Below are 12,465 nucleotides of genomic sequence, written 5' to 3'. Positions count from 1 at the left end.
TTGTCTACTCTGTCTTTCTAACACGCACGCTTGGAGTTACCCTTTGTGGCCTGTGAGAGAAGTCAATATGTCCTTTCAGCTGTCAGCTAATTTTACCCTCTGTGCGTCTCCTCCCGTGCGTCTGGTATCCATGGCTTCATTCATCATGAGATGCAAAACACAGACAGCCTGCAACAAATCTAACAAAAATGTCTCAGAATTATGAACAAACAGGTTTACAAAAAGGGTATTGGTTATGTCAGGACTTTATTGTCACAAACACTTTGGTCATGAAGCAGATCTTGCCAACACAACAGAGGAATTGTCCTTTTTACTTACGATACCGGCTAGAGAGTTAAAACAAGCGCAAAACAATGTTATTCTCCTTGAACAACCGTCTTCTATTCCTCGCTCATTTTCATGATAAAGTGTGCTGTCAGCAGGTGGTTTGCTTTCCCACAGTTGGTGTGATGAGAGGATATGTCTGCAATAACTGAAAAAAGAAAGAATAGAAAATACAAAACCAACCACTTAGTCACATTATTCATGTTGCTCTGAGATTCTGAAAAAAATGTCTCAAAACACAACCTCAGTCTGTGTAAATATAAGCTTTGGTTGTCTGCAGTTTCTATTTACTTAGTGGAATTGCATTGAGTTCAGTTGTGTGTATTTAACTTAAACAATCTAAAAAGGTAATTATGGTGTTAACGCATTAGTATAAGGTATCATTTGATGAACATGTGAATAGGAATAAATTTCTCAGATCTAGGCGTATACACCCACACATTCTCCAAAAGGCCAAAAGTGTTGTATGCTCTTTCTACACCACATTTTTTATTTTTTGGAAACATTAGTGTATAGTCACGCAAATTCTTCCCACTTTTACTTATGTAGGGTCAGTAAAGGCCCTGCGATGACCAGTTATAACATGAAAAACCAAGAAGCATGAAAAAAGCATGCACAAAAGAATGTTTCTCTTTCTTTTCAGCAGCAGCTTTAAGGACAGTGCAGAAGAAATCGTGCCAATTGCTTGAAGGTACACTTCGGATCCTTCCCGTATTTTTTAGGAAATAAATGAACAGCTACCAATCAGCTTACTGCCAAGTCTTCTTTCATGTGAAAAAAAAAACACAAAAAAGAACACTTTCATTAAACACTTTCGTCAGAGGCATGTGCACACTTGCGCGCGCCTGGGGGTCTATCGTGCGTTAATAGGCTGTATCCGAAAATCCTCCTAAAGGACCGGAAATAATAAAACGCTCCTACAAAATAAAAGCATAACAAAGTAATTAATATAAACTTTAACACAGATCTATTAAAATGATCTATGACGTGTTTTTTCTGAAAGTGATTTTTGTTACAATTTGATGCCTTATTACTTCATAAATATCCGTTAAAGTAAAACTTGTACTTTTCCATGATGACCGGAAACACCATTTCTTTATGGTAGCTTGACGCAGTGGTGCCTAATTTAACACTCCGCCGGTGCCCAGTCTGTCAGAACTCCTCTGGACTTTACTCTGAGCGGTTTCGGAACTCTTTGACATTAACGCAGAATGGATGTGAAACTACTGGCGGTCGTGGCTGTACTCATGGTGATGATATATGCACCTCCAGCGCAAGGTATGGATTCATTTTCGGGGTTGCTGTTTTATGTTGCTTCAGATTTTGTTTAAACTTTATTGCAGCTGTGATGCGTATGGGAGGGAAGTATCAGCAACATATTTGCTTTTACGCTGTCCACCTGTTGACTTGTCTTGTCTGTAGTGCATTCATTCATCCATTCATCCATCATTTCTTCCGCTTATCCAGACAGCAGGGATAGGCTCCAGACGAGCTGCGACCCTGGATGTCTATAGTATTTCTATAAATAATAATCCCGATAGAGTTGCAGAACTCTATCGGGGTCCAGTACGTCCGCAGTTCATATTAAATACTTTTTTTGTTACTAATTATTTTACATTAAATACAGTTACTGTAAATCAATGTGTATGTATAATATTAGTTGCCAAAAATCTGAGCACGAAATCAGATGAGAAATTCCAATTGCGTGCACTCGGAGTGCAAATACTGCGGGAAAAAAGGGGGGAAAAAACCGTAAATTGGACCTGAGAATTAAAATTTTTATTTACATTTTTTAAAATGCATAAATCTTTCATGCATTTTTTTCCTTGAAGAAGGGAGAGTGCATTTTTCGCCGTGCGTAAAGCACGGCAGGCTGCACATGTGGCTCTTGCCGTATAGGAATTTCCCCGCTGGATCAGTGATCAGCGTGTGTTTGTCCTTCCCTTTGTTTTCTTTTAATTAGCCACAAATGAAGTCTCTAGAAGCCAAACCTCAGCTAGCCTACGTGGCGACATCAATCACCCAACTTGAAGGTGTTGCGCTCTTTTATCATGGTAATCAGGTGTAAAAATAATTAGCGTAGTTTAATCCATTGGGGCAGGCTTCCCCATCTGTGACTTACAGTCGGCCAGTGTTGCTGTAAAACAATTTACTGACAAGTAAAACAACTGTGTATAAACGGTATTTGCGCTAAAACTAACTTCTATCGGCGCGACTGCTTTATCTATTTCCAACGCCGCTTTTAGACGTAACGAAACGGGGAAAAAAGATTCTCTTTATTTTTCCACATTAATCAACTGTGACCATCTCAGTGTAGGAACCTGAAAGCTGAGGCTCCAATGGAAACTGCGCACATCCATCACGCAGGGACCACACAGTACACAATGATGTTTGAAAGAGCTTAGTGTTTGTGGGTGTAAAAACCCCGCTAATAATGTACTCAGTCCCTCTGTTTGCTGTGTGGGATGAGCAGAAACTGGATTTTGTAAAGCTTATATATGGAATTTTCATCTGTCAGTGTCATTTGTTAGTCCTATTTGGCAGTGTTGACTGTAGGCTTCTCGGCAAGGAAAGAGATAAACAAGTAGAATGGAGGGATAAAAATCAAAAGCTTTAAATCCAAAAGACTCTGTATACTTCAGTGCAGGGGGCACTTTATTTATTTATTCATAATCAGAGGGCTGGTGCATGCTTACTTTGTGCTTTGATAGGCTAAAGACTTACTGTATTTTTATCTTATTTGCTGGTGGAATTTGTGATATTGTATTACGTGTATGTCATTTCATACAGGAATGATATTTAATTTAATCTAATCTGAATTATTGCTTTGTTTAAATTTTGCTTTACTTTAAAATAGTTTTTTTATACTCAACTTCTCTTTTGCTTTCTCAGCAAAGCCCATCAGCCTGGTGGAGAGATGCTACTGCCGTTCAACAGTCAACACCGTCCCACGAAACTACATCCGAGAACTTAGGTTCATCCACACACCCAACTGCCCCTTCCAAGTGATGTGAGTGTTGTTTTTGACTTCTCCAGGCAGCACGTTTTCTGTCTGGGCCATATAAACGTTAGACAGGTTTCCTCCTTGTTCGGACATTTCTCACCATCAATCTCTGCAGGGTGACAAGCCAGAGAAAGGAATCATGCATGAATGTGTACATACACGCCCCTCAGTCACTCGCTCGCTCATTCACAGAAAACAAGTCGTTTTTTTACAACTGGCCCACTGACGCATCCACAGGAAGTGGTCCGTTTGAGTATGAGCGAATGTGAAAAGGTGGTGGAAATTGGATGCAGTTTTGTTTTTTAACCAGGAAGCAATAATCGTGGGTTTTGTAACTGGGTTTGCTTCTCATTTGCTTGTCACGCAGCGTTTTCTCTTCATACTGTTCATGCAAACTTTAGTTGAGATTGCAATCGTCGGCACAGCTTGTGCAGTGCAAATCCATACATGAAAGTGTGTGGCAACATCGGTGAAAAAGGGTCAGTTGCATTAGAACTTCAGAAGTATGGAAAAATAAAATTGCCATATCTTACAACTTTACATAAAGAGACATAAAACATATCTGAAGCTACTTAAAACAAGATCTGTTGCCAAATGAGGCATGGTTCCCCACATGGAGACATATGATATGGTTGTAGCCCATTCTTTAAATAACCACAGGACTATCATGGTTTTAGAAAGTAGCCTGCGCATTGCAACATATTCTAATTTGACCTAACACTAAAGTACCTTAAGGGTCAGTATCTTATCAATATTAATGCATATTAATTTCTGTAGCAGTATCACTTACAAATTAAGGCACTACTGTTAAGAGGTTCGCTGCAAGTATCGAACTAGCAAGTCAGTGTTAATTCAGTCAGTTTGATAACAGTGTGTTAAGATACCCACTGTTAATGATTATGCATAATTCAAGCTTTCATTCTCATCTTATCCTTTCTCTAATCAGTGCCAAGCTGAAGTCAAACAAGGAGGTGTGCGTGAACCCTGAGATCCGGTGGCTGCAGCAGTACCTGAAGAACGCTCTCAACAAGTAAGTATCAGCAAATCCAGCAGATTTTAGTCATGGGGTCATGTTTTTTTTCTGTAATACACAATCCCGTCTGGCTTTAACAAATCTGTTGGCACAAGTGGGATATACTCACTTACACTCTATAGAAATTTAAAGCAAAGAATCTACAAATCCAAAGGCGCAAATGCGCATTTGGATGTTTACCAATAGACTATTGTGGGAGTAAAAGCTCTCAATTGCCCAATTTATATTGGAACCCAAAGTCAAAACATGCTGGTACATGACCAAGTGGGAGTAGAGAGTGTTTCCACTTTCACATACAAAGTGTGGGTGCACTTAATCTGCTCTTAAGTGCAATTACAGGTTTGTTCCTGGTCATCACTATTCATACTGGAACACAGTCTAGCAAATGCAGTTTAATATATTTACACTATACACGGCACACTTGCATACTGTTACTTGCAAACCTTACATCGGAGAGTAAAGATAAAGATAACGTTCTAAATTTGTAAAAAATAATGTAATATGATGGGATTCATGTTCACCTTATGCAACTCTGAATTGCACAATCAAGTTAAATTCATACTGAGACTGGTGGCGTTAAAAGTCACTGTCTCCTTCCTGCCCTGAGGAAGCAGACGCTTTTCTGAGAGATGTTGGTACAACGAAGTTTATAGAAGGGATCAAGTTGCCATGTCTGTTATTTAAAGAACGAAACAAACCCTGCACTGTGCGATGGAGGCGGATAAAAGAGTTTTTGGAATGTCACATGTGGATTCCCGTCTTTTCATGTAAAGAAAACTAAACGCACTTCGGTATTTAATCCAGCTTGTGACATACACACTCAATACACACTGACAGATCCGCCCACAGTCTAGCAGTCAGACGGCCTGTCTCAAGGATGACTGTGGAGCCCTCGGGTTGATGAGGCGTGAACAGCCCTCTGCATAACAAAATAGCGCATGTAGAGTGCATGTTGCTTGTTTACAATCAGTCAGATCTAATGTGTTTCCACTTACACATGCAGTCATAGAGGAGGAGGCATAAACCTGCTTGTAATGTGTAGAAATGCACACGATTATAAGCCATGCGTTACTTTTGTAAACTAAATGATGATTGCCTTTTTGTATCTGACGAGTGTGGCAGATATAATTAAAGAACCCACTGGAGTTCCAAGTGTTTATACTGTTAATATCCTGTTTATCCTTTGGCATCATCGCCCTGAGACTGCTTCACGTCAGTGCTCTGCAAAATTACATCTTCAGACATAACATTTTTAGAATGGCCCACTAATTGACCGACCAACTGAAAGTGAATGCAGAAATCAAATTACATTTATTATTGCTAAGATGGTTAGCTCATGATTACAAGTCAAAAACATTTCGGCTTTCTAAACACGAAGCAGCTGTTTTTACTTGATAACCTGGAACTGAAATCAGCCGTGAGTTGTGCCACTGGACTAAATACTCATTAATTTCCACTTTTGGTGTTTACTACTCACAAGTTACCGTGCATTTAACTTTTGTTGTGTTTTGACACTCTATTATATAGAGTGTCAAATATATAGACCACGTGAACAGTCAGCACCAAAAAGCCATATGATTCTGACGTTGTAGTTCCCGTGTCTACTTTGTTCTCATGACAAATGTGCTTTTCCCTTCCAGGATGAAGAAAACCAAACAGGGCAACTAAAAAGCCTGCAAAAATCCTCCCGAGCCACTGCTGAGGATTTGGACCACATCATCGCAGATATGTAACATGATACCAGATCATGTGTTAAGTTGTACAGCACTTACTCTAGCTGACACGCTGCAGCCTTGTGCATGGATCAGCTTCAAAGTCTTCACCATGAACACCATGCTCCTAGCACTGCTGCATCCTTCACCTTCACCACTTCATTTCACCACTTATAGATTTAACAAAATATTAGTGCAAAGTGCCATTATATCTATGAGTGTATACTTTCCTAACCATAGTGTAAATACTATTTTGTTAATGGACTTTAAAAGTAAAGAGCTATTTTTGGAGATTTTTCCTTTGGCCTCTCCGTTATTTAGGAAAAAAGCAAAGGCCCCACCCAGCGTGAAGGGGCTTAAAGAGGGATGACGTGGCTTAGCTAGAAGGTTTCCTCCATATCAAACTTTATTGAGCATCCCATTTGTGAGGTCTGTGGATCAGTTTATTCTGATCATGTTAGATTTCAGATTACACAAATTGATGTCTAGGTTCTCCTCTAAAATAAATAATCAGTTTAAGTTAATTGGCACCAAGGAATTTAAGTGAATGCCAGCTGCCCCCTGACTGAAAACCCCTATAAAAATAGCAATTACAATGTTTTTGTGATGGAAATTAATGCAGAAAGAGCTGCATTTCCTACAGCTGTTCTGTGGCTGATTATGCGCCCGTGTCTTATTTCTATTTCTATTTTTTTTGTTGTTGTTGTTCTTTGTAAAAGCTCAACATCTGGTTTCCAAACAGTGTTTTAATGAGCAGCCAATAAGACGAGATTTACCAGAATCATAAAATTGTGTCAGTTACCGAGAAATTGTGAGAAGAAATTGTGACACTGATCAAAATAGCCTCTCAATGTGAATACCACTTCCAAACATGGGTGTGCAAAAAAAGTAATTAAAATAGTAATAAAAACAATTGGTAACACAGAGGGCTGCAGTAGAACAAATACTACCATTACTGGCAATTAATATATGTATATAGATTTGACTACCTACAACTGTCATGCAGATAGAAATGCACTTTATACCTGATGTATTCATGTTTTAGCAAAAAAAATTGTATTATTACTAACTTTAAACACTACATTCTGTATTTTTGTTTTCTTTTTTTAAACGGTTTATCGTCCTGTTTCTACTCTTTTGTGATCATTGAATGTGTAACTGAATTTAACTGGTTTAATTTTTTCTTCCACCCTTTTACTCATTTAAATCTCCTCTTCCTATGTAAAATTTATCTCATACAAATTTTTTATTTTTGTACTCATTTATGCATTTATATTAAATCCAAACATTTAAATGAAGGAACTGTACTCTCACAACTGAGCCATCCAGTGTTGTTTTTTTATTTTTATTTTTTATTATCAAACATGTATACATCTGGTCAGTAAAAAGGAAATCTTGAAAATACTATGGGTGTTTGATTCCTGTACATGTCACAAGCCTCATTGCCACTGATGCACACATACACACTTTTCATTCGAGTGACTCTTATAATCATGAAATTGAATGTAAAGCAAGCTCTGCCAGGGCCGACACACAGCTGCTGCAGTCTTACAGTACCAGCAGGTCAGAGGCTAAATGTAAGGCTTTGATGAGAGAACATGTGTTTGGCTTTACTCGCGAGGGTAAATGAAAGGCAAGGACAGTGATCCTGCCAGCTATTTAACTATTAACTCAACAAGCGACTATTAGGAAAGCATTAGCGCTAAAAAGGGTGAACTTTTAACTTCCCACATGGGGCCTTCTTTAAGGCTGAGCGAGGTAGTATATCTAATGTGAGTGTTGTGCTAATAGAAACATTACGGACAGAGAAAGGGATGCAAGATGCAGGTAACAACCCATTTCACTGTGTTTACTGATTTTCTTTGAAATCCAGTTTAAATGTGAGAAAATATGAGTCAGCAGTAGCTTTATTTCCACTTACAGTTTGGAATATAAATAAATCAGATATAATCGCTATCTTAACTGGTTTCACTGCAGGGATCTGCAGGTGGAAACTTCGCAGTACTTTGAAGATAAGGGAGCTTATCTAGTGTTTAAGTTTTTAGTCACACAGCGGAGATTTCCATCCTAGAGTCTTTGTGTAAGATGCTGTATTACAAAGTGGATCATTTAAACATATTTACTAAGGCTCTGCCAGTTCCACAATCTAAGACGAGTAGCTCATACATTATTTGCCTTCTGTCATTATTATTTTACTACCTGCTCATCTTGTCTGCCTACATTATCACTAACTGATCTATGTAGGCTGCACAGGAATCTGCTCAATTGTGAAATTGTCCTTAATGAAAAGCAGTTGTTTGTAATAGTTAATAACTCATTGTGTCTATGAGACCGCTGCCAACACCCACTGGTTTAACTAAGCAGGTGTTGTGACTGGAACCATGGGGGTAGGGAGTATTGCAAACAGCGAATGGTTTAACTTTAGATTTTATTTAATCAGAAATGGAAAATGTAGGTGGAAAAAATTGTGTGAGGGTATCGCATAAATCTAGTAAAGCCAGGTGATTCATATAAAACGCGTTGTTTCTAATAAACAGAATGGTTAATACAAGCATCTGAAGAGGTTACTGCAAATAGTCATTAAACAAAAGCCTTTGGGAAATAAATGAGTTGTGTTAAAGCACTAATACATCCTCACATGAAGTTTGACGAAGTGGAACAGAGCAGCATGATTATCGGGATAATTATAAGATTTACATGAATGATCTTCCTTAGTGCCATGTTAGTACTTGAGGCCAGCTGGGCACCCAGCCTAAATAAACACACACAGAGACCTTCAGTGCCAGTGTCTCACATATTCAATACTGTTTCTAAGAGAAAGGCACAGATATAATCAGCTATGACTCACTGCAATTTTGCACATAAAAAGTCCCTACGCGGCAATGTTCACATAAGAAAAAAGGTGAAAAAAGAGAAAAGAAAAAAATTAAATGATTAAAAAAAGACATGTGACCATGAAATAAAGCCAGTGTTGCAAAACTGAGTTTTACAAAATTGCACAATATTCAAAAAGAATACAAATTTAGGAGAAATCAGAAGGCTACTCAGCATCTTGGTATGATTCGTACGGCCAGCGCTGCTCTCGTTTGCTCAGAGGTTGAGGAATGTACAAGACAGGAGAAGACATATGAAAGTCATATTCAGCATGGCCTTCAAAAACTCCATTGGGGTTTTGACTTCAACCGCAATGTCAGACAAAAAACCGACACCTTGACACATGAATAAAGATTTGTTACATGAAATGGAAGGAATGACACAAAAACAAGGGACGAGCTAAATGTGTGCGCTCATTTAACTTGCAGTGCAAGTTCCCGCCATCCTTAGCTGTAAAGGTTCCCAGATGTGGAGCCAATGAAACTCCACTTAGTGGTTATTCATCATGAAAAACCGAGCATGAAAATATGAAATATTGTCGTGCGTGAGTGTAAATGTGTGCATGAGAGGGCAAAGGGGGTCACAGAAAGCCACTTCAAGAAGGTCGCGCTGAACGCTGCCCTCCTGGGTCAAACTAGTTTTTAATAAAAGCTGCAAGGTGGAAAAGTTAACCTAGGTCAATTATTAATATTTGCGTGTGCATGGGTGTGTCACTTCCTAGCTTTACTTCAAGACATTGACTTTGCTTCAGATCCGTACCTTCAGCCACGCTGGCAGTTACACATAACAGTTTAAAAATGCTTTGTAGTTTGTCATCGCTCGAAATGTCAAGGGATGGTGGAACTTGCCCCGCGGAGCATTTTAGGTGGTCAAAAATGCAGACACTCCCTCGTCACTGTGGTCTGAAGAAGAAAGAGAAAAGTTGTGCTGCACAACAATAATCTCCTGGAGCCAAATGAAATATCAGACTTACGAACTGTTTGAATTGGCAGGGCGAGGATGCGAGTGCACACAGATCTGGTGCTCTTGCATACTTTGTTCCACTGAAAGTGTTTACATCTGCTTATTCTACAGTACATGGAAAAGCTCTCTGATTTGCAAATCTTTTGAAGGATTCCAGAAGTTACCCGCAAAATTCACAGAGGAAGAAAAATCTATTTATAAAACAATATTGACTGCTGAACTCGTGGCCTTTATTTTTCTTTGTTTGTTGTTCTTGGTATCCATATTCATGAGAGGGCATTCACTTCTGTTCTCCCAAAGGGGAACTTCACTTTTTCTGTTTCACCCACTCCATAATTAGCTTGAGCATGGGGTCAGCTACTGCAGGGCAGATACTTGGCCGTCATATGGGATTGATCTTTGTTTTTTTGCAGTTGATAGGTTGTCTCTTTAAATCCTTTGGCACCCTGAAGTGCTATAAGGTTAAAGATACATGTTCATGCAACTGCTTATTTATTATGGCAAGCAGCATACCAAAGAGGCAAATAAAAAATATCATAGTAATTACACGCTCTTGGGCGTATGAAAGTTGGCAAGACTGCATTTAGCTAATAAATCTCATTGTATTATTAAAGCTGTGGCTTTCTTTGGAAAAGTTGACTTTGGAGCCTCAATGAGTGAGATAACGCGCTCAGTTAATACCATTCCCTTGTTTCTGAAACAATATATTGCATTTGAGAGTGTCTGACTCCAGTTATCTAATGGTTATGAACGACAAGGACACTGTTGGTAGAATATCACAGAAACTCTTCAGAGGCAATCTCACTGAGGTGAGCTTTCACCCTGAGCAGATGTATCATGGCGCGTGTATTTGCATATCTTGCATGAAGAGCTGTCTCTAATCTTTATCATCTCTCTGAGTGGATGCCCTTAAGTACTGATTCTTTCCCTTTTCTAATCAAAGTAGACGTCCAGATGTTGTCCATCTTCCTTTACTGAAGCAAATACAATATACCAACTGTATTCAGTCTGTGAGAGAGTTTTGAGCAATAAGGTTAGGAGCCAAATTGAGGCAGCTGAAGGCTGAATGACCTAAACAAACACAAGATTTCATAGCTCATAAAAAATAAAGCATTTAAAACAAAAAAACTCAACTCAAACAAAAAACCCCCAAACAAGGAAAATAGCACAAACCAGGGAAAGTAAAACAAAGGAAAGAGGAAAGAAAGAACTATATATACACAGAGAGAGCTGATTAGTCAAGAGGAGAAATGGTGAGGAGGCACAGCTGAACATATTGAAGACAGGTGAAGACAGTTAGGATGAGGATGACAATTACAAAGGAGGGAAAACAGAAAGTAAAAGCAGAACAAGACACAACAGAAATCCAACCTTCAAAGTAAGGTGGAAAGTAAAACAAACAAGCTACTAAACAGGGACAAGACCCATACAAGAGCAGACAAAGAAACAAAGAGGAAATAGCAACTATTCCGAGAACAAAGATCAAGACATGAACTGAAACGCCAGACTGCAAGATTGAAAGTAATCACTGCAATAACTGTGAAATAAAAACAGCAAAAGCCTCAGTAATATCACATGAAACAAAACTCACAATCTATTAGAATAATAAAGAAATCAAAACAGGAGTTCAAAAATTCAACAAACACAAATCAAGACCACAAATACTAGAACAGCTATAAACCTCTTGGGCCATGACAGCTCCACAGAAAATTTTTGGAAGCACTCTGAGAGGTTTCTGTTCTCTCTCAACCAAAGTGTCCCTCCTGCTTCCTCCTTTTTGTTGTTACTTATAACCTGCCCCAGACCAGGCCACTGTCCTGAGGCACTGTGTGCACCGAGCTCACGCTCCCCAAGGGAAACACAGGCACAGTCAAAGCTGTTCATATATCAGATGACCTGTTGCACATTTCCACGAATCAAGTAATGATTTGTAAATGACTTGTTGATTGCGTGAAGGGGGGCACCGAGTGCTGTTAATTTCCTTAACACTGCCAGTGACCCGCCAGAGCATTAATCATAATTATGACAAAATTACTCAGCTAAGTGTCTTAGAGGAGTTGGGCTCTGCGGCGGATGTTGAGTGACCAACATGCAGCGTGTAACAACACTGTCATATGCGTTTCTGTTTGTGAACGAAGGGGAGGCAAATAGAGGGGCCCCTGTGAGCTAAAATAGCCCTCCTGAAGTCTTTCTACCTTTCATGTGCTAATATTTCCAAGGTTATGGGTCCTAACTCCATCCATCTCCACACAGCTGTTCTCAGAGATGTGGGGCCTTCCCTCCACACAATAACACCAGCTATGGAACCAAATTCCTTTAGTGTGAATATGTTTTCAAGCCCAGAAGAAACACAGCAATTGCTTGATGTTAGGTATGGATGACACACAAAGGAGTCACACACTCAGGGGACAGTAGGAGGCCTCTGTCTGTGGGGCCCAGAGAAGCTGAAACACTATCAACTTTAAACTTCATCCATATATCTCATTCTGCTTGCCTTCATCTCCATTCCTTTCAGGATTATCACCCACATCCTAATTGGTTGATCTCTCCATGAT

At 39.2% G+C, this 12,465-nt stretch overlaps 1 protein-coding gene across 2 annotated transcripts; it reads left to right on the top strand.

The window, feature by feature from the left end:
• Positions 1–1,488: 1,488 nt before the first annotated feature.
• cxcl12a (chemokine (C-X-C motif) ligand 12a (stromal cell-derived factor 1)) lies at positions 1,489–7,477 on the top strand. 2 transcript variants are annotated; one of them, XM_063491237.1, is made up of 4 exons: positions 1,489–1,602; positions 3,217–3,334; positions 4,275–4,358; positions 6,002–7,477. In XM_063491237.1, exons 1-4 carry the CDS (start codon positions 1,536–1,538, stop codon positions 6,027–6,029), a joined length of 297 nt encoding a protein of 98 aa, XP_063347307.1. In that variant the 5' UTR covers positions 1,489–1,535; the 3' UTR covers positions 6,030–7,477. The 2 variants fall into 2 exon arrangements, with proteins under 2 accessions (XP_063347307.1, XP_063347308.1); XM_063491238.1 differs by lacking the exon at positions 6,002–7,477 and having other exon boundaries at positions 4,275–4,362.
• Positions 7,478–12,465: the final 4,988 nt, after the last annotated feature.

Source organism: Pelmatolapia mariae, linkage group LG13, assembly GCF_036321145.2.
Source record: "Pelmatolapia mariae isolate MD_Pm_ZW linkage group LG13, Pm_UMD_F_2, whole genome shotgun sequence".
NCBI classification, from domain to species: Eukaryota; Metazoa; Chordata; class Actinopteri; order Cichliformes; family Cichlidae; genus Pelmatolapia; species Pelmatolapia mariae.
This window is presented reverse-complemented; position numbering and strand designations above follow the sequence as displayed.

Excerpts from the sequence above, each read along its gene's own strand:
- cxcl12a (XM_063491237.1), top strand. The coding sequence starts at position 1,536 with ATGGATGTGAAACTACTGGCGGTCGTGGCTGTACTCATGGTGATGATA. Across the intron at positions 1,603-3,216 it reads ATATGCACCTCCAGCGCAAG|CAAAGCCCATCAGCCTGGTG; the intron begins GTATGGATTCAT and ends TTGCTTTCTCAG. Across the intron at positions 3,335-4,274 it reads AACTGCCCCTTCCAAGTGAT|TGCCAAGCTGAAGTCAAACA; the intron begins GTGAGTGTTGTT and ends TTCTCTAATCAG.